This window comes from Globicephala melas, chromosome 16, assembly GCF_963455315.2.
Source record: "Globicephala melas chromosome 16, mGloMel1.2, whole genome shotgun sequence".
In the NCBI taxonomy this organism is placed as follows: domain Eukaryota; kingdom Metazoa; phylum Chordata; class Mammalia; order Artiodactyla; family Delphinidae; genus Globicephala; species Globicephala melas.
The window spans coordinates 27,296,059-27,319,390 of NC_083329.1; the positions used below are offsets into that span (position 1 = coordinate 27,296,059).

The 23,332-nt window shown below is 50.7% G+C and overlaps 1 protein-coding gene across 4 annotated transcripts in view; it reads right to left on the reverse strand.

Moving 5' to 3' along the window:
- PAX2 (paired box 2) overlaps positions 1 to 23,332 on the reverse strand; it is a 79,239-nt gene that overhangs the window by 21,806 nt on the left and 34,101 nt on the right. For all 4 annotated transcript variants that reach the window (XM_060286053.1, XM_060286054.1, XM_030865575.2 and 1 more), the window contains exon 5: positions 23,111 to 23,230. In XM_060286053.1, the coding sequence (XP_060142036.1) occupies positions 23,111 to 23,230 (120 nt within the window). The remainder of the gene's footprint in view (positions 1 to 23,110; positions 23,231 to 23,332) is intronic.

A 23,332-nucleotide genomic window follows, 5' to 3' on the forward strand; every position in this document is an offset into this window, starting at 1 on the left:
ACAGACAGACACAGGGACAGCCTTGATGATATTTCTATGTTCCCTATGTTCCTAAGGCCACAAAACTTGGTTGTTGTGTTTTTTTCTGTGTAAGCTTCTGGAATGATTTTCTGTCTTAGAGGCAATGTATGCATCTCTCTATATGAGTTAGGGTGGGACATATTTATTTTTCCCTTTTGTGTATTTTCTGTATATATGCATTTCTACACGAATAAGCATCCAGATAGATAAGCGTCTGGGAATGTGTAAGTGACAGTCCAGGAACCTTTCTGAAAAGGTGCGTGTGTACGTGTGTGACTGCATGGGGAGTGTGAGCCCACGTGCCCCCGTGTTTCTTCTGTGCCTGCTTCTCTCTCAAGGATCTGCCATTATCTTAATGCTACCCCTTGGGGCTACTTGCATGTTTTATTGTGTCTAATTCTCTCTTGCTGGAGTCCTCCTACCTTTTTGGGAAGCACTTCTGTCAGAGCAGAGGGAGACAGCGAGTGTCTTTGTGTGTGGTTACTGCAGTGTCACCAGTGAGTCCTGGCAAGTAAAGTGCATTTGTCTGCGAACATGGGCTCACATGTTATGTGCATGGGTGTGTGCATATGTGTGGCGAGACTCATACTATGCTTCTGTGTAAATTTGTGTATATGCCTGTGTGTGGCTTGGCCCAGCCCGCGCGCGCGTGCGCGTGTGTGTGTGTGTGTGTGTGTGTAGGGGCTGAACTGAAGCTTTGTCCTCAGGTCACTGGCTGGAGGAGTCTCTTTTCCTTCATTTATTCAGGGGCTCTTCAGCTCTTGACAAATCTGTCACTCTAAATTTGCGAGAGATTATGGTGCTCTCTCCGCAGCCCGCAGAGAGGTGATATATGATATCTGCTGCCCCTATTGATTGCCTGATCTGGTGGCAGAGGCCGGCGAAATGAACTTGAAATGAACATCATGCCTCAACTCATTGTGCGTATAATACACTACTTAATCCCACATTTTTCAGCCGCTATGGAATTCAATTGATCAATCATGTTCCACTGATAGTACTGTTTTAGGGGTTATTGCTGCTCCCTCCACTCACTGACCTTTTTATTTATTTATTTATTTTTTGTATACTCAGGCCCTGGTGATAAAACAGGTTACAGAGGCAGCGATGGAAAGGGGGAGGGAGGAAGGAAAGGCAAAAGGATGGCTGCTACTGGAAGAGGTGGCCGAGGGTCCGGGGAAAGGGAGGAAGAGGAGAGGGAAGGGGGGTGGGGCAAGGAAGAGACAGAAGGTGCTAGAGGAGCAGAAAAGCAAACTAGTCTGATGCAAGCAGGAGAGAATCGCCAAGGGAGGCTGCAGGAGGCTTGAGGAAACTCCTCAAAGGAGAAGGAAGGTGATAGGGAGGTGGGAAAGGCAGCAGTCATGATGAATGGCGAAGGAGCACAAAGAAAGTTCTGGGGAACAGGGAGGACAGCCACAGGGGCAGGGAGACGGCAGTGGCATTACTGGTGGGGGACAGGGAGGCAGTGTCCCCCAAATCAGCCAGAGGGCCCACAGGCTCTCCCAGGCTCTCCCCAGAGGCCAGGGTGGTGCCCTTCCCTCAGCTAGAGAAGGAAGGGAGGAGTGAAGGCAAGGAGGAAGGGCGGGAAGGGAGTGAGGGAAGGAGGCCGGGAGAAGCCTGGGCTCAGAGGTCAAAGGAGGAGAAGCTCAGGGAAGAAGGAAGCCCAGAGGCAGAGGCAGGGCAGAAAGGGAGAGAGGAAGAAAGGGAAGAAGCTTCCTACACCAGACGCCTCAGGAAGCACAGGCTGGGCTGAGGGCCCTTGTTACAGGAATAACCCAGCTGGTTCTGCTTTCCCGGAAGCCTGTGTATCCAGTGAGGACGGTAGCCTGGGGCCTGGACGGGGGTGGGGTTGGAGGGTAGAGGTTGGAGGAGGAAAGAAGAAGAGAGTAGAGGAAGAGCAAAAAAGAAAAAAGAACATGGAAGAAGAGAATTGAAAAGGAAGAGAAAACGAAGCTGTTGTCAGTACCACCCACTTGCAGAGACCTACTCAGGAGATGGAGAGAGAGGGCTGCGTGGGCGGGTGCTTCCCAAGGTAGAGTCTCAGCGGTGGCAGCAAGGGAGAGGGATGGAGCTGGGCTATGAGACACTGCCAGGCCCAGGCACCGAAGGGCTCTCTGGCAGAGCTGGGCTAACATGGAGGAAGAGGCAGAAACAACTCCTGATCTGGGCTGCAGAGTGAGTAGCAAGGAAAGTAATTAGATAGCACCCACCCCCTTGTGCCAAGAAGCCAGGCTGGGAATTCCCTGTGGGCAGGAACCATGACTGGTGCATCTCTGTAGATCCAGTGCCAGGCATGGAGCTGGGTACAGACTTGATACTCAATGGATGAATGAGTGAATGAATGAATGAATGAACGAGGCTCTCCTGGGTGGCATTCAAAGCCAGACTACTGGCAGAAGGCCTCTGGACCAGCCACCTGGCTGGCTTAGCATCCCAGGACACCCAGTTACCTGTCAGGCAAGTCCCACACATCCTTAGCTGTCAGAGGATATGGGAAGACCCACGACAGGCCCCTGGGTAGACTCATGCCCCTTCTTCACCTGCCCCACTGCTTGTTAGCTTCCAACAGCATTGACTCTGGTCCACAGAGGCCCTTCCCACTCTCACCAACACCTTCCTGCCCACCTATGGTACTTCTACCCAAGGACAGAGCACACCGTGTTGCCAGTTAAGAGTGAAACTTAACCTTGGAGCTGCAGAACTGCCATCCAAGGCAGCTGGCAGAGGCTGCTTGAGAAGTGGGCCCAGAGATGGCCCCTATGTTGGACTCACCACACCACGGCCCTTCGCAAAGAGTAGGATAAAGTGGGTCTATCTGCTCATTCTTGGTTCCAGGGAAGGCCTTTCCTAAATGACAGAGCAGGCCCTCAGCCTTCACCTTGATGGGAAAACCAGCCCCTACCTTGTCAGGGCTCCAAGAGGAGGGCTGGAGTATGATGCCGCATGGCCTGGACTTTCTGGAGCAGTTCTGATTTCCAGTATTCTTTCCCACTCTCAGGCCACATTTTCAGATTGAGGTTGGAAAATGTGGCTGCGAAGGTTTAGTAAGACTTCCCAGAGCAAGGAAGATACCCTGTGCTCGTTGGTCCCATATGTGGAGGTTTCGGTCCTGTTCTGTTGTCCCCTGCCCAGCCACCATCCATTAGCAGCTCACAGTACTGTGAGCTTGTTACATGCCATTTAATCCTCCCAACAACCCTGTGAGGTAGGTGCTGTGATACCTATTTTAAAGATAAGGAAGCTGAGGCAAAGAGAGGTTAAGTAGCTTATCCAAGGCCATGCAGCTGGTAAATGACAGTTGGGATTTGAATTCAGGTCTGTTTGACTCCAGAGCCTGCTCGCCACATCATTTCACTCTGCTGCCCCGGATGCCAATCCCAGGGGACCCAGTTGAGGGCCACTTGGCCCCACCCAGGACACTGCATCCCTCCCAGCATCCCCCCTTTTCTACTTTGTACCCTCCCTACACTGAGGCTACCGCCTATGGCCCCTGAGCTGGCCGAGCCCAGACTGCCGAGAATGATGAGGGGACACCTGGTCCAAACTCCTCATTTTAAGGTAATGAAAACTAGCAGGGTGGGTGGTGAGGTGGAGGAGGGGAGGTGACCAGTCCAAGGTCACACAACTGAGTAGTAGGACCCTCAGAACTGGAGCCCATTCCAGGTGCTTTGTCCACTATGGCATGAGCCGTAGCATCTCTGAAGGAGAGTGAGCTACCATAAGTCCTTTTCGGAATGAAGCAAGATATAAATACATTAATTAAATTAAACAAACTGCTGAGTTAAAACTTTGACGTAGATTACTCTTTCAAAGGGAACAAAGGTTCATATTGTCTTCTCCTCTGACCACTTCATATTTGCTTGCAGTTAACAAAAGCTTTCACAGACCTTATGTTATTTGGGCTTCTTAACTACTCTCCAAGGTAGCTAGGGATTATAATCCCCTTTTTACTGGTGAGGAAACTGAGGCTCAGAGTAAATGAAGTGCAGCATAAATGAGGGTAAGTGGCTAGGTCAAGGGCATATCTACCAGGGAGCCTGGCACAGGGAAGATGCCTGTGGACAGTTGCGGCCTGAGCCCCAATGAGGAGCAGCAGCTGCCTGCCCAGCCCATGTGCAGAGCCTGGGATCCAGCAGTGGGGCCCTGATCTCCGTGCAAAAGAAGAGAATTGTAAAACCAAAGATCACCTTGACTGGAAGGAGAGCCACCCACAGGGTAACAGTGATTACTCCCTGATCGTGAGCAAATTCTTTTCTTCTCATCTAAGTTTTTCTATATGATCCAGGCCTTGTACAGGAAGCACATACCACTTCTAGAATCATTAATAAAAATGGCTTTTACTCCTCAACAAAAAGATGTGATTTCCTCATTCACTTAACCTTGTCACTCCCCATCCATTCCTGGGCCACCCTGGAGCAGAGCCCTACCTCCCACGCCTCTGACCCCAGGCCAGAGCCCTCTTGCTGGCCAATCATGAATAGGGCTGGCCGGTGAGGTCTCAGCAGCTTGGGGAGGGGGACAGGCACTGAATACCATGTATTAGGGATGAGGGCTAGAGACAAGGGACAAAACAGAAGTGTTCTGTCTTCCTTGTGTGTTGACACTGTACCTGAATCTCCAAAGCAGTCCCTACAAGGGACAAGAGAAATTCTCGTGTGCTGACCAAAAGGTAGGTGGGGTTGATGGTAATAGAGAGAATGAAATAATGCCATTTCCTTGGTCAGAAAGCACCAAGGCTCATCAAAATCAAAGTGGAATGAATAGGGGCTGCCCACCAAACCCCAAGAAGTAGGAATTAGGCATTTGAGAGAAATTCCTTTAAAGTATAGCAAAGAACTATATTAACTGCAGTTTTCCAAGCCCAAATACACACATCTACCCATCTATGGGGAAACTGACAATATTAGGGCTTCCACCTACACTCATTAAATCCATTCACTTTTACGAGGTATTTACTATCATTCTTATCTTTCAGATGAGAGGCAAAGTTATTTGTTCAATATCATCCAACTAGAAAGTAGGCAAAGGCTGGATTTGAACTCAGGAATATCTGACTCCAAAGCCCTCTCCACTCTATCAAATTTGCCTTCCCTGTCAAAGATCATCATCACTGTCATGTCCTGAGCACTAACTATGTACTAGGCAGGCTCCAGGTTCTTTATTACACATTATCTCTAATTCCCACATAACACTTGCAGAAGAGCTACCATTAATCCAATGTTACAAAAGAAGAAACAAGCCGAGGGAGAGTGAAAAACATGTGAGTGCTTCACACAGCTAACAAGGAGCAATCCCAGGGAAAGTCAGTCTCACTTCACCTGTAGACCAAAAATGACCTGAAAAAGTGATATAGGAAGAAAAGAGAAATGTGTGGAGGAAGTGGGGACAGTAGGTGATGGACCTCAGCCTCTAGGGGGCTTCGGGGAGGAGGAGGGGTCAGGGCACTGATCCGGGTGGGAGCTCTTTGCTGCATCCCAGTCTGACCAGTGGCCTCTGCCCCCTCTCCCTGTCTTAGCTCCTCTAACGCCACCTTCCTCCTCTGAGGGGTTCACTCCCAGGCCGCCCCCAGTCTCCCCAGCTGCCAGTTGTTGCAGTTTCAAACTCAATTGTTCTCCTCAGTGCTGAGGCAAATGGAGTCATTAATTACCTTCTATCGGCTGGGCTGAGTTCAGAATGCGATCAATATCCCCGCTTGTCATTCAGGGCAGCCTGCCTGTGCCGCTCCGGCCCCACCCCCACGGTGGCGCAGGACCGCGAGGTCTGGGCTGCCACCCTGGCCTCCTATCTGATTGAGAACGGGGAGAGAGGTCGGGTATGCTGAGGAATGGGGCTGCTTTCCGGACTGGGAGAAGAGCGAGGATTAACAAAACGGGGAGGGGAGGGGGCAGAGGGGAGCGGGAAGGAGAAAGGAAAAGGAAGGAGCATGAGGGGTGAGGAGAGAAGGGCAGGAGACAGAAGGAGGAGGGAGGAGGAAATGGGGGAGCCATGAGCTGGGAAGAAGCTGATGCAAACACTGTCTGTCCAGGGAGGTGGGATGACATTCCCCATGGTCTCCTGTCCTTATACCAGACGATCCGTGGGACTGCCCTGGCCAGTCACCCCAAGCCACGCTCAAGAGGAGGGCATGAAGAAGTCCTTGGAAACCTGGCCCGAAGCTTTGGCTCTGAGCAAGACCAGCTTCTGCCCAGCCTTCCAGCCCCGGAGAACCTGCTAACCCTGACCAAGCCCTGCTTCTAAACACTCCATGAGTTCACGATAGGGTGGAAGGCAGGGGCATGGCTACCTGCCTGCCTGACCTCAGTCTTACTGGGCCCATCTACACCCATGTGCCTCTGGGGACACTAACTACACTAGTGGCCCTAATGTGACACTGAACTAGGAGTATCATCTCCTGGGTTGAAATCCTAGTTTTGTCCCTCACGTGCTATGTGACCTTGGCCAAGTCCCTCGAGCTTTTCTGGACTGAGTTTCCTCAGATGAACACCAGAGGGTTGCTAGCTCCTACCTCAGCAGTGTTCACTTCTCTTTTCTCTGTGTTCCAGTAGACATCTATCCAAACCGCGTTGTAGAAATAATAATAATAACTAAAATCGATCCAGCTCCTATAATGGTACCAGACACTATGCCTAACGTAATCCACTGATTCAATCCTTACAGTAACAGCAGCTCACGTTAAGTGCTTACTATACATAGGGCACTCATCTAAGAATTTTACACATATTGACTTGTTTAATTTTCACCAGAACTTAAGCAGGAAGCTCCTATTATTATCCCCATTTATTTTGTAGGCGAAGAAATGGAAGTGAAGAGGTTCAGGAACTTTCCCGAGGTTACAGAGCTAACACGTGATGGAGCAGTCAGAAGCAAATCCAGACAATATGCCTCGGGCAGTTCAGCTCATAATCTGGAGACACCAAGGGCTACACAGGCTTTGCAACTCACCCCGAAGTACTTATTCCAGCCAGTAAGTGGCAAAGCCAAGTTTAGAATCAATATGTATCGTAGTTATCACTATCATTATTTTTTTGGCCACATGGCGCGGCTTGTGAGAACACAGGGTCCTAACCACTGGACCGCCAGGGAATTCCTACGTCGTTATTTTTTAATGTTTGTTTTCTTCACTAAACTGTGACTATTTTAAAGGCAGGGACCCATCTTTTTCATGTATGTAAACTTAGCCCAGGGCCTGACACATAGTAGGTGGCAAAAAATGTTGGCTGATTTGTTGCATAGAATTCCCAAAGCAAAGATTGATCCATTCTTTACTTGCCTTGCAGTTTACCTTTTAGAAGGAAAAAGAAGCAGTGTAGGACACTGCCACTCTGGATTCAGTGTTATCACATTTTATAGCCAGAAAGTGTCATGGAGATAATTTAATCCGTTCCCTCTTAGAGATTTAAAAAGAAAAAAGAGGCTCAGAAAGGTTGAGTAATTTCCCCATGTCACACAGCTAGTCATCGTTAGGATACAGAGGTTTCTCAGACTCGTGCCCTTTTCCGCTACCCCAGGCTGCTTAATTCTGACCAAGAAAGAAAAAACTGATAAAAGGGAACTGTTGGGGATCTGGGGAGAAAGCACCCATGTCTAGAGGTGACAGTAGCAAAAGAAGGGGGCATTGCACAGGATCTGACTTGAGAAAAGCAAACTGCTATGTGTTGAGGGAAAGAATGGTTGTGTGATCCCGTGGCAAGAGATTCTAGAAGGGAATATAATTCCATGAGGACAGGATGCTCTAAAAATGAAATTCTGCTGCTACAAGCTCAAATAATCAACCTGACAAAGTAAAGGGAGTAGGAGTGGGAGTGGGGGAAGGGTGGAAAGAGAGGGTCTTGAAGGGAAATCATTGTTGTTGCACATGAATAAGCTTTAAAATATGATGAGCCTAGATTTTAAAAGAACATGTACATGGAACAGTGGAAGATTATGCAGCCATTAAAAAATCATGTTTTCAAAGAATATTTAATGATATGTGAAAATGGTCCTATATAATGTTAAGTGAAAAAAGCGAGACACAAGCTGTATATACAGTATAATTCCAATTCTGATAAAAATTATATATATATTTAATTATGTATACACAGGGGAAAAAAAGACTGTAAAGAATATGCCAAAATTCTAAATCTCATCACCAAAATTCTCTTGGTGATGAGATTATGGGTGATTTTTTTTTTAATTTACTGTATCCTCCAAATATTTTTACAATGAGTATACATTACACTTATTATCAGACAAAAGTTATTTTTTTCCCTCTTATAAAGGACACACACAACAGATGGAAGGAAGGGACCATAACCAGGGATGGATATGAGAGTAGCAGGAGCCTGTCAGGAAGACAAAAGCTCAGAACAAGCTGAAACAACAAAAAAGGGCCTTGGTAGCTACGTCTGGAGAAAGAACAAAAAGGAAGGCTAGCTTAAGCTCAGTGCTCAGGAAAGGATGCAATGCTGAGAGAGAAGGCGGAACTTCTCAACCCCTGGCTTGACGTGGTCTTCTCCATCAAAGAAAAGGATCTTCAAAATGGGACCAGGAGGAGTTGCCCAGGTCAGGAGGAGGCCAGGCAGGTACCTCTTAACCATTTCAATTGAGTTACCTCTCCCAGGCCCAGATAATTCATATATCAGAACTCAGGTGAGGCAGGGTGGTGGCTGGGGGGAGGTAGATAGCATCCTAAAGTTTTTGTTGATAATCCTTGAGTGGTCACAATAAAAGGGCAACACAGTGACAAAACCAATGCCATCGTGAAAAGGGGAGAAAGGTAAGCTTATGCAAACAACAGTCTAGTACATTTAATATTAGGGTCTGGAAATCTTTTAGAAGAAATTATCATGCCGTTAATGTGTGGGCATTAGAAAAGAAAATGGTAATACTGTGGAGTCTGCATGCACTCCCCAAGAATACGTGGTAGCACATTAACTAGTTATCAGTGCTTAGATCAAATGCCATCCCTACAAAGACTTCCTCAATTGCCCTGATGGGAAGCAACTGCCCCCCGCTTCTTTACATTTATCATAGCACTTTATACCTTGATCATAGATCTATCACATTCTGCTTGTGTAATGGTGTGCACATCTATCTCCCTACTAGATTAGAAGCTTCTTGAGGTCAGGGACTGTGTCCTTCCTATTTACCTTTGTAGATCAGTCCTGCTATGCTTTATCCATAGCAGACATTCAATTTTCTCATCAACTTATATTGGATTTTTAAAATTGATTGATTAAGGAAACACTGTGGGTATAGTGAATGGTAACAGAGAATTTCACAGAGAGTCTTCCTAACTTTATGGACAAGATGAAGGACAGTGAAATGGCTGATGGCTGTTGGGCTCAATGGTCCCTAAAGCACCCAGGAGGGACGTCTCCACTGGTGGGCCATGTGGCTTTCCTTTATTTTAAAGGAAAATCACTCTTTAAAAAAACTACTTGGGGGACTTCCCTGGTGGTCTGGTGGTAAAGAATCCACCTTCCAATGCAGGGGACATGGGTTCGATCCCTAGTCGGGGAACTAAGATCCCTCATGCCGCAGGGCAACTAGGCCCGCGGGTCCCAACTACTGAGCCCGTGTGCCTCAACTACAGAGCCCACGTGCTCTGGAGTCTGTGTGCCACAACTAGAGAGAAGCCCACACACCGCAACGGAGATCCCGCGCTTGGAAATGAAAGATCCCCCGTGCAACTAAGAAGATCCTGCGTGCTGCAACTAAGACCCGATGCAGCCAAATATTAAAAATAAAAAATAAAGTAAAATAAATAAAAATAAATTTAAAAAATGAGTAGGAGATGTCGGACAAACAAGAAAAAAAACCTACTTGGATGATGACATAGAAGACATCCTTATGATCTTAATTGGGTGGAATTAAGAGCCCAAACCAACAAGATGAAATTCAACAGGGATAAATGGAATGCCCTATGTTTAGGTTTAAAAAAAATCAATTACACAAGTGTAGAATGGGGTAGACCTGGCTTGATAGCAATTGATGTGAAAAAGATCTCAAGGTTTTAGTTGACCACGAACTCAATATGAGTTTGAGTCTGACACGGCTGCTAAAAAATCGAATGTAATCTTAAACTACATTATGGATGCAGAATCTCCAGGTGGAGAATGGCAAGCGTTCTACTGTACTCGGCTTTGGCTAGACTGTCTCTAGAGTTTAGTGTTCATTTAAGAAGGACTTTAACTGTCAAGAATGAATTCAGAGATGGGTAACCAGGATGGTGAAGGGCCTTCCACAAGCATAGGGACCACACCATGTGAGAAACTGAAATCCACTCAGGGCTCAGCCCGGTGTTAGGTGCTCAGTAAATCAGGTGGAATGAATGGAAGGGAGGGAGGGAGGGAGAAAAGAGGGGCTGTTGCGTGGAGATCTTTACCACCCCTCTATGTGGCAAATGTTGTTATCTTATTTTAAAGATGAGGAAACAGATTCGGAGAGATTATGTAATCAGCCAAAGGTCCCAAGGCAAGCAAGGAGAGGAGATGGAGCCCAATCCAGACATCGGGATTCCAAGTCCCATCCTCTTCCCTCAACACCACGCTGACTCAGTATAAAGGCAGTGCTGCTAACAATGACAACTGTCCATCTATGTCCTATGTCCAGGCAGGGGCTGTGACCTGTCAAACAGAACTGCTAGAGGGGAGAGTTCCATGTGAGTGGCAGATAAAACCAGATGACCTTTAAGAATCTGACTCTCTTGTCACCAGCCTTAGCCCAGCCACTGGCCTCCCTCCATAGGCGAGATAGCCCTGGAGACAGCCTCTCCAAATCTCAGCCAATTCCAGCTTCAAGTCCCATCTCCTGCCTGCTCTTCTAGCCACTTCCCTGGATTCCTACTGAACACTCAGCCACATGGTTCAGCGTTCAGTTAACAGCTTATTGTCTGGTTTGGGATAGCCTTACCTCTTCATAGACTGTAAGTTCCATGAGATCCACAACCTGGTTATTTGCTCCTCTTACACATCCTAACACAGTGGGAACTTGGGCCCACAAAGATCCCCAGAGAGATCAGTGTAAGTTTTCTCAATATCCCACCTGTTTACACACTGAAGCAAAACCACAGACCCTCAGCTCTCTGAAATGGTTTATGGGAAATCAGCCCAAGGACAGAGAGATGGCCTGAATGATCATTTAGGGCCCTCATATTTTCTAACCAACCAGGGGAGAAGAGGCATATATGGGGGAGACCTAGAACCCCAGAGAATTACATCCACACTGTCACTATACCCGTTTTGAATAAGTTAGCCCCCAGTTACCTGTAGAAAAGTGGGTCATGGGCGCCTACTGCCAACATGCTGCCAGCGTGGTGGCTGTGACCCCTACGTGAGGAAGTAGAAGGACGGCGAGCAGGGACAGATGGCGGAAGGGGAACAAACAGGTAGTGGGGAGAGAGGACCGCTGCACAGAGGAAGGGGAGGAGTGAGCATTGGGTGGGTTTGGGTGAATTCCCCAGGATGATCAACCTTCCTGGCTGAGAGCATACGCTGAGCCTTCCTGCTGGCCTGCAGGCAGAGGCTGGGGCTCTGGGCGCACTGGCCACTGGCGGGGAAGGAGGGCTGGCTGAGGGTCTGTCTGAGGGGGACCTGAGTCCTCCTTCACTCCTGTCTGGGCTCTCAGGAGGGGCTGCGGCCTTCTGCCTGGTGCCGGGCTCCAGCTGGGGCCAGAACGAGTTAGAAACCTCTCTGGAGCCAGAAGGGAAGGGGCCTTTGTTAGCTCAAAGGACACAAGCAAGGCGAAAAATTACATACCAGGCCGCTCTAAGTATGCTTGTTTAGAGAAACTGCTTGCATTTATGAAGTCTTTGGTGCGGAAAGCAGGGTTGCAAATGACTGCATCAGAGCGACAGTAAAGGCCATTAATTTCCTGTTATGTTTTCCTGTGTTGGGGGCTTTATTAATTTAATTTTACACTGTCGAACAACAGCGAGAGCTGACACTGCCACACCGCCACGGCTGGGGTTTTCTTTTTGTGTGTGTAGCAAAGCTTTGCCTGACATGCAAATCAACGCTATTACTGGAACCAATAAAGATGTGTGGAGGGAAGAGGGGAGGGATGAGGAGGGGGAGTGAGGGAAGGAAGGAGGGAGGAAGAGAGAAAAGAGGAGAGAAAGGGCAAAAGCCATCCCTGGGCAGTTTCTGCCTCCCTCCATGGCTTGTGTCTCCTGGCTTCCCAGAGCATCCTCCACAATCAATTTCCAGCCATCCTTCCCCTTCCCTTGTACCCTCTCCTGCTTGACTCTCTGCCTTCAGATGACTCTACCTCTGTTTTCCTGCTCTGTCCCAGCTCCTGGAAGAACCTGAATAGGGACACGGAGTTCTCAGGAAAAGGTGGGAGGTAGGCTTCTCCCCACTGCCCGTCCCCAGCTCAGGCGTTTCATGGGGCAGGAGATGGATGTTGCCACCTTGCCCTGGGCAGAGAGAAGGCTTTGCTATATATTTCCCTTTCCAGTCATCTTTCTTCACACTCTCCTTTTTTCTGAAGTCAAGGATTCTGGCCCACTTACATATTATTAGTGAACACACACATGAACCCAAGTGCTGGTGCACATGCGGAAGAGTCTAGAAAGGCAGTTACTCCGCCTTGCTTATAAGTCCGTCTGAGAGCTCCCATATCCTAACCTGGTCAACTATTTAGTTCCTCTGAATTCCCAGAAAAAATACTGTCTCTGATTGTTTTTCCTTAAGAGACTCCTTAAATTTCTCCTGAAGGACTGTCTTCAGTAGCTGTGGGGTATCTGATTGGTCTAGAGCAAGGTGCCAGACAAAAATGGATCCCCAGCATCAGAAAAAAGGCAGGTTCTTGGGAGACCACATTCTGGTCCCTTTTCCTTCCTAGACCTCAAGACCACCTGCACTGCCCTTTTCCCAGAGCAGCTTCCACAAGCTGGTTGCCTCAGTGGTCCACACTGCAAAGGAGATGGAGATGCGGATGGGGAGGTAAGAGGGAAGGGAAGCTCCCAGGGTCCCTTCTACCAAACACTCTTCTGCATCCCTCCATCCCAGGCTTTGCAGTCTGTTGGGGCCTAGGGAGATCTGTGTGAGCCAGTGACAGAGAGAGAGAGACAGAGAGACAGAGAGATTCTGTGTGTGTGTGTGTGTGCGTGTGTGTGTGTGTGTGTGTGTCTGTGCATCTCTCCCTCTGCCACCGGCTTGCTTGCACTCCTGCCTGCACTTTCTGTTTCGGGAGCTGTCTGACAGGCTCCAAGAGGCTGTTGGATGGACTCCAGCTCTCCCCAGGAGGAGAGCATAAACTTCATAAACTGCATTTACTTTAATGCAGGTTCCTGGGGCTGCCTTCCTCCTGCTTTTCTTCCCTCCCCTTGTCTGCTCTGTCTCGATCACATTTTATCCCTGCCCTTGTGTGCACCCGGACACCACACAGACACACACACACACACACACACAAAAACACACACACACACTATAGCTCTTGAAAAAGATGAAGCCTGGGCAGGAGGACGGGTGGGCAAGGTGTAAAAGCTTTGTCTGAAGGAGGAAGCCTCAGCCCAGCCCTGGAAAGACCCCCGTGAGATGTCCACACGCTTGCCTCCAGAGGAGATGAGCACAAAGGGTGCTTTGAGGCAGGCCGGCGGGCACCTCAGGGAGGGAGGGATGCTGACATTTCGCTCGGATGGCCAAATGAGGAGCCACCTGGAGGCTGGGATACGGGCTCCAAGGAAGGGAGGGAGAGAAGGCGAGGCCTCCATGCAGGTTGAGGTCTGTGAGGCCTCCCTTGTCTGGTGCTGTCAAGGTCAGCAGGTTTGAGTTCACCGAAGGGTCAGGATGGTTTGAATTACTGGCTGTGCTGCAACTACTCGGCTCTGAGGCTCGTGATCCGTCTCCCAGCCCTCCCCCAACCCTCCTGGCCCTTCCACCCCCACGGGGGAGAATGGGGAGGGTCCCCCCTGCCGGCCACCGGGGCCCTGAGGAAGGCAAGCAAGGGAGGGGCCCTCCCTGGGCTCTGGGGCCCCTCTTGTGCAGCCAGCAATGGTCGGGAGGCTGCTGGGACCCATTCCTCTGGCAGGCGGCACTCCTGGGTCTCCCCAGCTTACCTTCTCCCCGACCCTTTTTCTGAGGGGTCCTCCAGGCCCCTGCCCGGATTTCTCTCTTGTAGCCCTTGCCTGTGGGGGAAGGAGGACGACACCTACCTGCAGGGCTGGAAGGTAGTTGCCAAGTGGAAGACAAGGGGTTGAAGATGTGTTCTGACACGGTGGGTGTGCATACACGTGCACAGGAGCGCACAGATGCGGGAGTGGGGAGGACCCGAGGCCTCTGCTGAGAAAGTTATTGCTATTCCCACCCCAATTTCCAGTGGTGGAGGGTCACACACAGCCCCTCCACTGCAAGTCTGTACCTCCTCTCCTGGGGAGCGGGGTCAACCCATCCATTCTGACTTTTTGGCACTTTACGAAAAAAATACACTCTTTTGTGCTAAATCTCAACATCCTTCCTCAGACAACCAAATATAACTCTTTACCCACAACAGCATGAACTGGCTGGGAAACTAAGGGGGTTAATGGCGTGGCTACAGTCTCTGATATAAACGCAGGGATTTAGGTACAAATTCATACACCTATGTCAGCTACACACAGCCATGGCTAAACCCTGCTATCTCTCTACAGAAAAAAGTAAGTCCGAGTGTGCACAGGGCGCAAGGCAAAGGTCTCAATAAAACCTTTAAACCTAACTCTGTATAATGACATGGTTGGTGTTCAACAGGCTCGTAGCCAACATTACCCTGAGAGTTAGGCTAAAATATGTGATCCAACTAAGATAGAAAAATTCCCCCCTCAGGTATGAACGGTCTAATTTCCCACGTTACTAGGAAGATATACTCATAACAATGAATGCGTGTTCAGCAGTGGGTTTTGGGGGTTTGTGTGTCTTAGCAAATACTGACCTTTAAAACTTAGTTTGCTCTTGGGCTGGAGTGGACAGTAGCCAGGGTTTGAATATTTGTTGGAAAATGAACATAGGTTGAGCTTTGTTAATACAGTTAAAGTTGGGTGCTTGTCTAGACAGATGACTACCTCCATGCAGATTTTGTTTCTGAACTTTCATAGAACCTGCCTCCTTAGGTTCAGAGTCTGTGACCTGTGCTTGGTAGTATGTAATGTTTGTGAAATAATATAATTCTAGCAATAACCCGCAGAGGTACTTTCCTTACAGAAACTCAAACTCCACTTGGCTTCCCTCTGCCAATATACTGTCCTCATGCAGTGCCTGGCCGGGGCCTGGAGGAGAGTAAAAGCAAAAATGGCTCTGCGACATCCTGCCCACGATGCAAGCGCACTCCAGAGGTCTGAGAGCACAGCACCCCGGGTCCACGCTCCTGGATGGGTCTTCTCTAAGAAAGGAGTTGGATGGCTGGGAGTGTGTGTGTAGGGACTGAGTGGCAAACAGACACAACTGCTCCCAAGTGCTGGGTTTAGGTTAAGGAATCAGTGCAACCTCCTTTTGTTTACCCAACATAGTGCAACCTCACCTTGCCTCTGGGCCCTCCTCTGCACCCCTCCCAGCTCCTTCAGGCTGCATCCTGTCCCACTAAGATGATGTGGACTCAGCGAAACTTCCCTAAGCATTTCCCATGCAGGGAGCGCTCAGATCCCTCTCTGCTTCTGCCAGCCCCCAGCCCCCGGACCAAAAGGCCACAGAGAACAGGCGCTGTGGGCCCCAGAGAGTCAGGCTCTGGCTCCTGCCTCTGCCTCTAAACGTCCACCCATGCAAACCTGCGAAGGAGCGCTCACCTGCAGATCCCCCCAGCAGCCTCCTCCAGGACCGAAGGTCCGGGCCTTGAGCACCAGAGTCCCAGCGCCTGGCAGCTGGCCAGCGGCGGCCTCTCCTCTTTCCCAGGGTCCTCCTTGCCTGCCTTTTCTGACACCAGCACTCCTCCTGCTGCCCCTCCAGAAAGAGAGCAGGGAAGAGAGCCCGGTGACCAGGGCATGCCTGGTTTACACTAATGAGATACACCGAGTGTAATCCAGCCATGGAGGCAGCCTACAAAGGGAGGTGATCTCGGGCGGCCAGGAGCAGAGCTGCTCAGGTAATTGGTTTATCTATCTGGAAGCAGGGGGAGCAATCTCAGCACAGACAGACTAGCAGTAAAGTCTCTTCCTTAAGGCTATTTCCTTTGTCTTTTCAATTGCTTGCACATCCATGTGAGAGAGGGAGAGAGTGTTAAAGAGAGAGGGAGAGGGAGAAATGTTAATTTGTGAATTAATGGCTTTTCTCAGCGGAATTGTAAATTCAAATGTCACCTCACACGGTGACACCACGGCTGGTCTGCTGAAGAAGCAATGATAAGATCCCCCACCTCCCTCGGTGCCCCTCCCTCCCCAAAGGTAGCTGCGGAGTGGAACATGCTACTTTTAATTTGCAATAACAACACAACAGAGGTATGCAGTAATGACTGCCTTCTTCTCCCCTCCTCCTGGCTTCCTTCCCCCCAGTCCAGTTGGCTCCCCACTTCCTCCCTCCCACCCCTCTGCTCTTCTGAAGCAACACCTCACCTCACCCTGGCTGCCCCCCACCCCACCCCAACCAGGGCCTGATCACATGGGGGGGTGCCTTTGGAATTGATGCTGCAACCCTCTCTTCTCCTTCAATAATCAGGGAATTAATGACCCTGAAGTTAAAGTGAGGCTGATACCGAGGCCCTGCCCAGCGTTGGGAAAAAGCCTTCATTGTTTTCAAGCAGGAGGCGGGCAGCAGCGAGGGAGATTCATGGACGGAGATTGAATATGCAATTTTCTTTCACCTTGCCAAGAGCTGCCCCTGGGCTGTGCCTGGCCTAAATTTTTCCTTTTACCATCTCTGCCTTATCCGGCCCTCCCACCTCCCTTCCATTCTTTCCAGAAAATTACCTTCAAAATTGATTTCCACTTTTACAAACAAATATAATGGGAACACAGGAAAAAACTTGGGCCGTGATGAATTAGGGCTGTCAGGTGTTTCCAGGTCTCCTTTGCTTTTGTTTTACTACCCGATCTGCTCTTTGTTTTTCCAAGGGCTGGAAAAAGTGTCTCCCATCCACTGAGGGCCTGACCCTCCAGGCCACAGGGCCTCAGCCCCCAAAGCCAGCAGTAGCCCAAGGCGGAAGTGAGCCAGGCCCTGAGATTCTGTTAGCCTCTTGGTTTCCCAGTGGAATCCTGGGCCACCTCCTCCTATTCTGCTCTCTGGCCCTTAGGAACCCACTCTCTGAAGACTCTCTAATGGCCACCCCCGGCTCTTTCCCCTGGTCCCCGCACCATGTTCCCTCTGGCCCCCATACCTCTTAAAGTCCAGACCAGATGCAAACCTCCACCTCCTCTAATGTGGGCAGGATCAGTGTATACCTCGACTAGAGCAAATAAGAGACAGACACTGAGAGATCGCGAGACAGGCAGGTTGAAGACCGGGGAGGGGGGAGAAACCCTGAGGTTGGGAGACCAGGTTCCTCTGTAAGGGTTCCCAGTCTCAGTCTCCCTTGCCTTGGGGGCCAGTCCACCCATGGAGGCAGGATCAGGACAGCCCGTCCTTTTGCCAACAGAATGCAGGGTGATGCCTACAGGGCCCTTTGGGCAAAATTCCATACGCGAACCTATGCCTCAAGACCATGCAGCCTTAACACACCCAGGCCTGGCTTAGAGCTCTCCCAGCTCCCTGGAGCTGCTGACAGGGACATGGACGTGCACCTGCTCACATTTGAACATCTCTTCGCGTGCATACACTACCCAGAAAACTGCATGCCTGCCCAATGCAGTTCTGCATCCCCTTTCACCCAACAACCTCAGAAAGGTAGAGAACACACAATACCGACATTTGCATAACCCATGTAGAAAAGCACATGTGGCCACAAAACAAACATACATTTCCCAGGGTAAATAAATAAACTTGTATGTGGGAACAGAAATACACAGCAATGGATAGAGGGAGGGATGCCTCCATGTTAGAGAAGAAGGGGTCCCGTATTTATTTACCCACATCTAAAATGCCTGTGGAGGCTAATAAGAGATGACATGCGGCCCAAGTGGATAACCGCAGAGCAGATGAGCAAGCAGAGATGGACAGAGGTCCTCCCAGTCACACAGGGGAGGCTCATATCTTTCCCCCACTGCCCTGGTCCCATCTAGGTCGGTTTATCCCAGCATCAGCTTCCCTAGGCTGCCCTACGTAAGAGGAGCTGCACCACGATGAGAGAGGCTGTACCTAAAAAAGTTTCTTTCTGACACAACTTCATTTCCCCTTGAAACATAAACCTGCCAATTACGCCTTCCTCCCCAGACACACAGCAAGCCATCTTCCGAGACGGAGTCGGCTCAACTCCATCTCCATGATCGCGTGTAGTGCTCCCCACATCCCTGTGAAGTAAGTACCGTCACCGTCTCCATTTCACAGAGGAGAAGACTGAGCTGATGAAGGTTAAGTGACTTGCCCAAGGCACTAGGACTCAAAGCCGGCTGCACCTCCCTCCCTCCAGACCCCTTCCCCACTGAGCCACACTGCCCATCCCTGCTGCGCTCCCGGGACTGCCTGTTGGCCTCCACCCGAATCCTTCTTCTGCGTGGGGGTCTTTGCAGCCTTCTCTTGCCTGAAGCCCAGGCTCCTAGACAGAGCAGGTGCTGCTCCTTCCCACAGCCTAATCCCCTCACTTGCTCCAAGTCAAATCTGAGCAACACACTGGGGGACTTTTGGGGAGAAACTAACTAAGGAAATAAACCACTTCTTGAAGTTACAGCTTCATCCAAAGCAGAAGGGAGCTATTAAAGGCAGTGACAGGTCTCGGCTGTTTGCAGCCATGCAGCCTGCCCTACCTGCAAACGTACAACTGCACCGGCCTGGCACCACTCGACTGCACAATTCATTGTGCCCCTAATTAATGGAAGGCAGAATCACGGCCCCCTGCAATCCCACACATCAAAGGATGATACCAACACACCTCCCCTCACACAGATCAAAAGACTCACACATATGACTTCATTCAGATTTTTGGACAAGTTATGTAATTGCTCTGGCCTTCAACAACACTGATGGAGGGCAATGCTTTAGGCCACAGCCAAAAGCAACTGGGTGAAGCTAAAGGACTTAGGTCTTTCAGCCTAAAAAGAATACAAGAGTCCCTAACCTGCAGCCACATACGCCAGGGCATGCAACATTCGGGGAAGCAGTGTTCCTTCAAAGGACCCTAATATACCCACCCATAACTGTAGCCAAGAAGAGGGAAAGATTTTAGCAGGGTACTGAACGGGGATCTACCTTCTCAGACGGATGGACAGCCTGTCTGCCGGGTGCTTTGTGACATAACTTCCTCATCTATCCCTGGTCTGTCTACCTGTCTCATTCTGGGACCTCCTGGACTCTTGTGGGGAGGGGAGGTCAAAGCTTCTTGACTCGCATATTTCTTAAAGGCAAGTCTGGGGATTCTTCCATGCTTCCAAAGGCCAAAGCATGAGAGGCGTCTCAAGCAGGCTCACAGGCACTGTCAGTTTCCTTTTTCCCCAGAGTCACAGCTGATTGGCCCTTCACTAATGTCCCCACAGATCTGATTGCTGCAGATACTAATAACGCTGTCCATGTTCTGAGTACCAATGCCAGTAACGCTCTGGGTATTATCACTGCGAACACCAATAACTACTGCTGAGATTGTCTCCAATAATGCCAGCGCACGCTGCAGTGACTGTCCTCGCTAATGCCCACCACCGTTACATTGTTAGTGCTGAAGAATAGGCCGAACCGTACCCACAGGCAGGAGTGGGAGTGGCTTCCTTGAGGACAGAGAGGCTCACAGCTCACCCCTGGGCTATGACACTTCTAGGGAGATGCCCCAGTGGGTGGGGCCAAAATCGAGCCAGCCTGGCAGGGGTACAGGGTCCACCTGGAAACAGACCTGCCCCTCCACTCCCTCGAGGTCTAGTCCCTTGACATGTATCCCCATTCCCATCCCAGCGTCCCTCATCGTCTGAGTCAGCTCTCTCTTTTGCCTGTGGTGCTGGCCCAGTGGCTGAAGGATACACCTGGGTGTCTGTGCAGCCCATGCCCGAGGCTGCCTCCTGCGACCGGCCTGCCAGCTGCTGTGCTACCTTGGCCTGACTGCAGAGTTGGGCTACATCATCTTGACACATAATTATCTCCCCTATTCTTAATCATCTGAGCTGCTCCCTAATGCAAACTGGGCCTGGCTGCTTGGAGGCACCCAGAATGGGGGAAGGGGGGAATGGGCTGTGAAAGGTCTGCCTTTGCTCTAGCCTCTCCTTTCCCCTCCCTTTCTACCTGGGTCCGATGGATCAAGTGTGTGTGTGGTGGTGTGCGTTTGGGGTAGGGGGGTGGTCAGGGAATACTGGCCTCCCTAATAGGCTCTGGCTTCCACCAGGGGAAGGACAGCTCCATCTGGCCTGGGGTTGGTCAGAAGGGGTGTGTCAAGGCAAAAGAACCCTCTTCCCCCCAAAAGAAGCAGGGTCTCTGATCCTTCTTGCCAACTGGCTAGGCCTGTGGTAAGTATTTAAGCAGCAAGAGTAAACTTAGAGGCTGCCATTATCCCTCACCCAGAATTCAACTGCTTCCTGAGATGCCTCCCCACTGCCATCACCACCACCCTCCTGGAGGAGGGTCTTCCCCAGCCCAGCCCTGCTCTTGTCCTTTCCTGCCCAGACACTTGCAGTGGCTTCTCATGTCTGCAGGAAAAAGTCCAAACTCCTTATAGGGCCCCGTCTTGGCCTGCTCTCCTGTGACCCTAACCCCTCCGCTCAGCCTTACTGCCACGACTTCCCCTCAGGCCCTTTCATCCCAGCCAAAGCACCCCTGTGTTTTCAGCACAGTGTCTTCTGGGCACAAGGCTCAGTCTGTCCGATAGAATTTCAACTACCGTTGTCTTTGAACCGTGCCCCTTGTCCATCCCTCAGGCCCCTCCTCGAAGAGCAGCCTTTCCTGGAGGTTCACTGCCTCCCCACTTTGAGTTCCCATGGCCTGCAGCCCAGACCTCCATCACAACACAGATATCTAGATCTCTGATGGGCCTTTCTGCTCTCTGGACTCACGTGTTTTACATGCCCCACTAGACTGTAAGCTCCTTAAGGACAAGAATCATATCTTGTTCTGCTCTGGGATCCTACAGCACCAAGCCTTTCTTGCGACTGATGCCCAGGAAAGGGTGACTGAATTGAATTGACTTGAAACAATGAATGTGATCAATTGCTCAGAGAGGAGAGCACTCTGTTCTGGGCCAGCCGGGGCCGACCTGCAGTGGCCGCAGCCTCAGGCCAGCGACTCTCTAACCCCAGCTCCTTTCACGGCCCATAGGAGCCCAGGAAGCAGAGGACACGCTTGGCCCCAACCGCAGACCAATGGGGGAGAGGACAAAGGGGGGGGGGTCCTGGTCATCTCACAGGTGCTGGTGGTTAAAGGAGAAAGCCTCAGGTTCTGAGGCAGAATCTTCCAGATCACTCAGAGTGCCAGGGAGCCTGGCGAAGGCCTGAGTGTGGGAAACCCCCAGAGAGAACTGAGACTTAGGCCCTTTCATGCAGCCACCCCCGCTGCCCGTCAGTGGCTGCCGCCAAAACAACCACAATGAAATTTAGTGAGTGGCAAAGGCCGTGGCAGCCAAATGGGTTTGGATGTTTTGGAAGAAGGAGAAATAGAGCCAGACAAGCTGTTTTCCTGTGAAACGAGGCCATTAGGGCTTCTGGAAGGAGGCCAGCCCCAGGTCATCCCTGTCTTGCCAGGCCCAGGCCTCTCCTACATGCTGTCCTTTCTGCTGGAGGCCGGGGCTCTCACACTCTCTTTTCCCTCAGCCTGGGTCTAGGGAATCTCAGCTTTGTCTCTTTTCTCTGTTCCTTACCCTCTAGAGCTGCCCCAATCAAGGGCTTGTCTGCGCTTGGGATGACCACATGATTTACCGTCCAAACAGGACATTTTTGAGAGAAAAAGGAGACGCTGACTGGCCAAGACGCAGAGACAAAGGCATAAATTGGGACTGTCTGGACTGATGGGATATTTGGTCACCCCCCTATGTTCATATTTAGAGGGTTCTGTCTATGTCATGGGAGATACCCTTAAAATCATATGCCCTTCCTAGACCAGGAAGTTACTGTCTCCCCAGCAGGGACCATGAGATCAGGGCAGGAAGCAGGCTCCAGACACTGGTGTCTCCCTTTGTCTGGGCCTCCAGCCCTGCGCCCTGGCCTCATGCATCAAAAGAGAACCAGATGGGGCTTCCCTGGTGGCGCAGTGGTTGAGCGTCCGCCTGCCGATGCAGGGGACACGGGTTCGTGTCCCGGTCCCGGAAGATCCCACATGCCGCGGAGCGGCTGGGCCCGTGAGCCATGGCTGCTGAGCCTGCGCGTCCGGAGCCTGTGCTCCGCAACAGGAGAGGCCACAACAGTGAGAGGCCCGCGTACCGCAAATAAAAGAGAACCAGATGGTCACCAAGGGAACTTAATGTCATAATATTTGAAGAACACCTTCTTCCAAGTTCATCTCCACCACTCTCTCCTCTGAATTCCTTTCCCTGCTCCTCCTCTTCATCTCCTCACCCTTTAACTCCCTGCCTAACAGCTAGCTGCACCCGAGGAATTACAGGGAATGAGGGGAAGGGCCAGAGAGGAGCCTGGGGGGTGTCTCCTCCCATAGAGAAGAGCAGAGAGGGCCCATGCCCAGCTCCCCAAGTGGTCTGAATGGGCACAGGGTCCACGTGTTACAGAGAAAGGACACAAGGGTCAGCTGCGCATGACAACACCCCCCCATCTCCTGATGGGTTGAGATCAGAGGAGGACAAGTCAGGTTGGCTTTTCATCCCCAGGTCAGAGACCAGCTGTCCCCCAACCTCCAAAACCTTCCCATAGTCCATGGCTCATGCTTTCCCTCCTGGCATCTCACCGGGATGTTCGGGATGAATCCCAGCGGAAGGTGAGGCAGTCGGGGCTGCTGAGCAGATGGTGAAACTGATGGCCCCACCAGCAGCCTGCCTCCCTCTCTCCAGGAGCCAGCAGGGTAGTGGGGGGACCCAGGCTTTGCTACTAAAACTGATCTCACAGCAGAGCAGCTGCGAGGCTAGGCCGAAACCGGAGCTCTGAGGCCAAGGACAAAAGCATGCACGGGGGAAGCCAAGCCTCTTCCCTCCTCCCTACCTTCATCACGTTTCCTCTTCTCACCATTGGAGCGAGGGATCCCCAGGATCCCATTGATGGAGTAGGATCCCACCGGATCATTGGAGGTGCTGGAAACAGGAGGGGAGGCCGTACTGGGAACTGGACGAGAGTAAGGAGGAAATGCCATCAGGATAGCAGTTGTGATCGCAGGCCAAAGCCCCAAGGCTGGGGGCAGAGAGAAGCAGAGGAAATGAGGAGGGA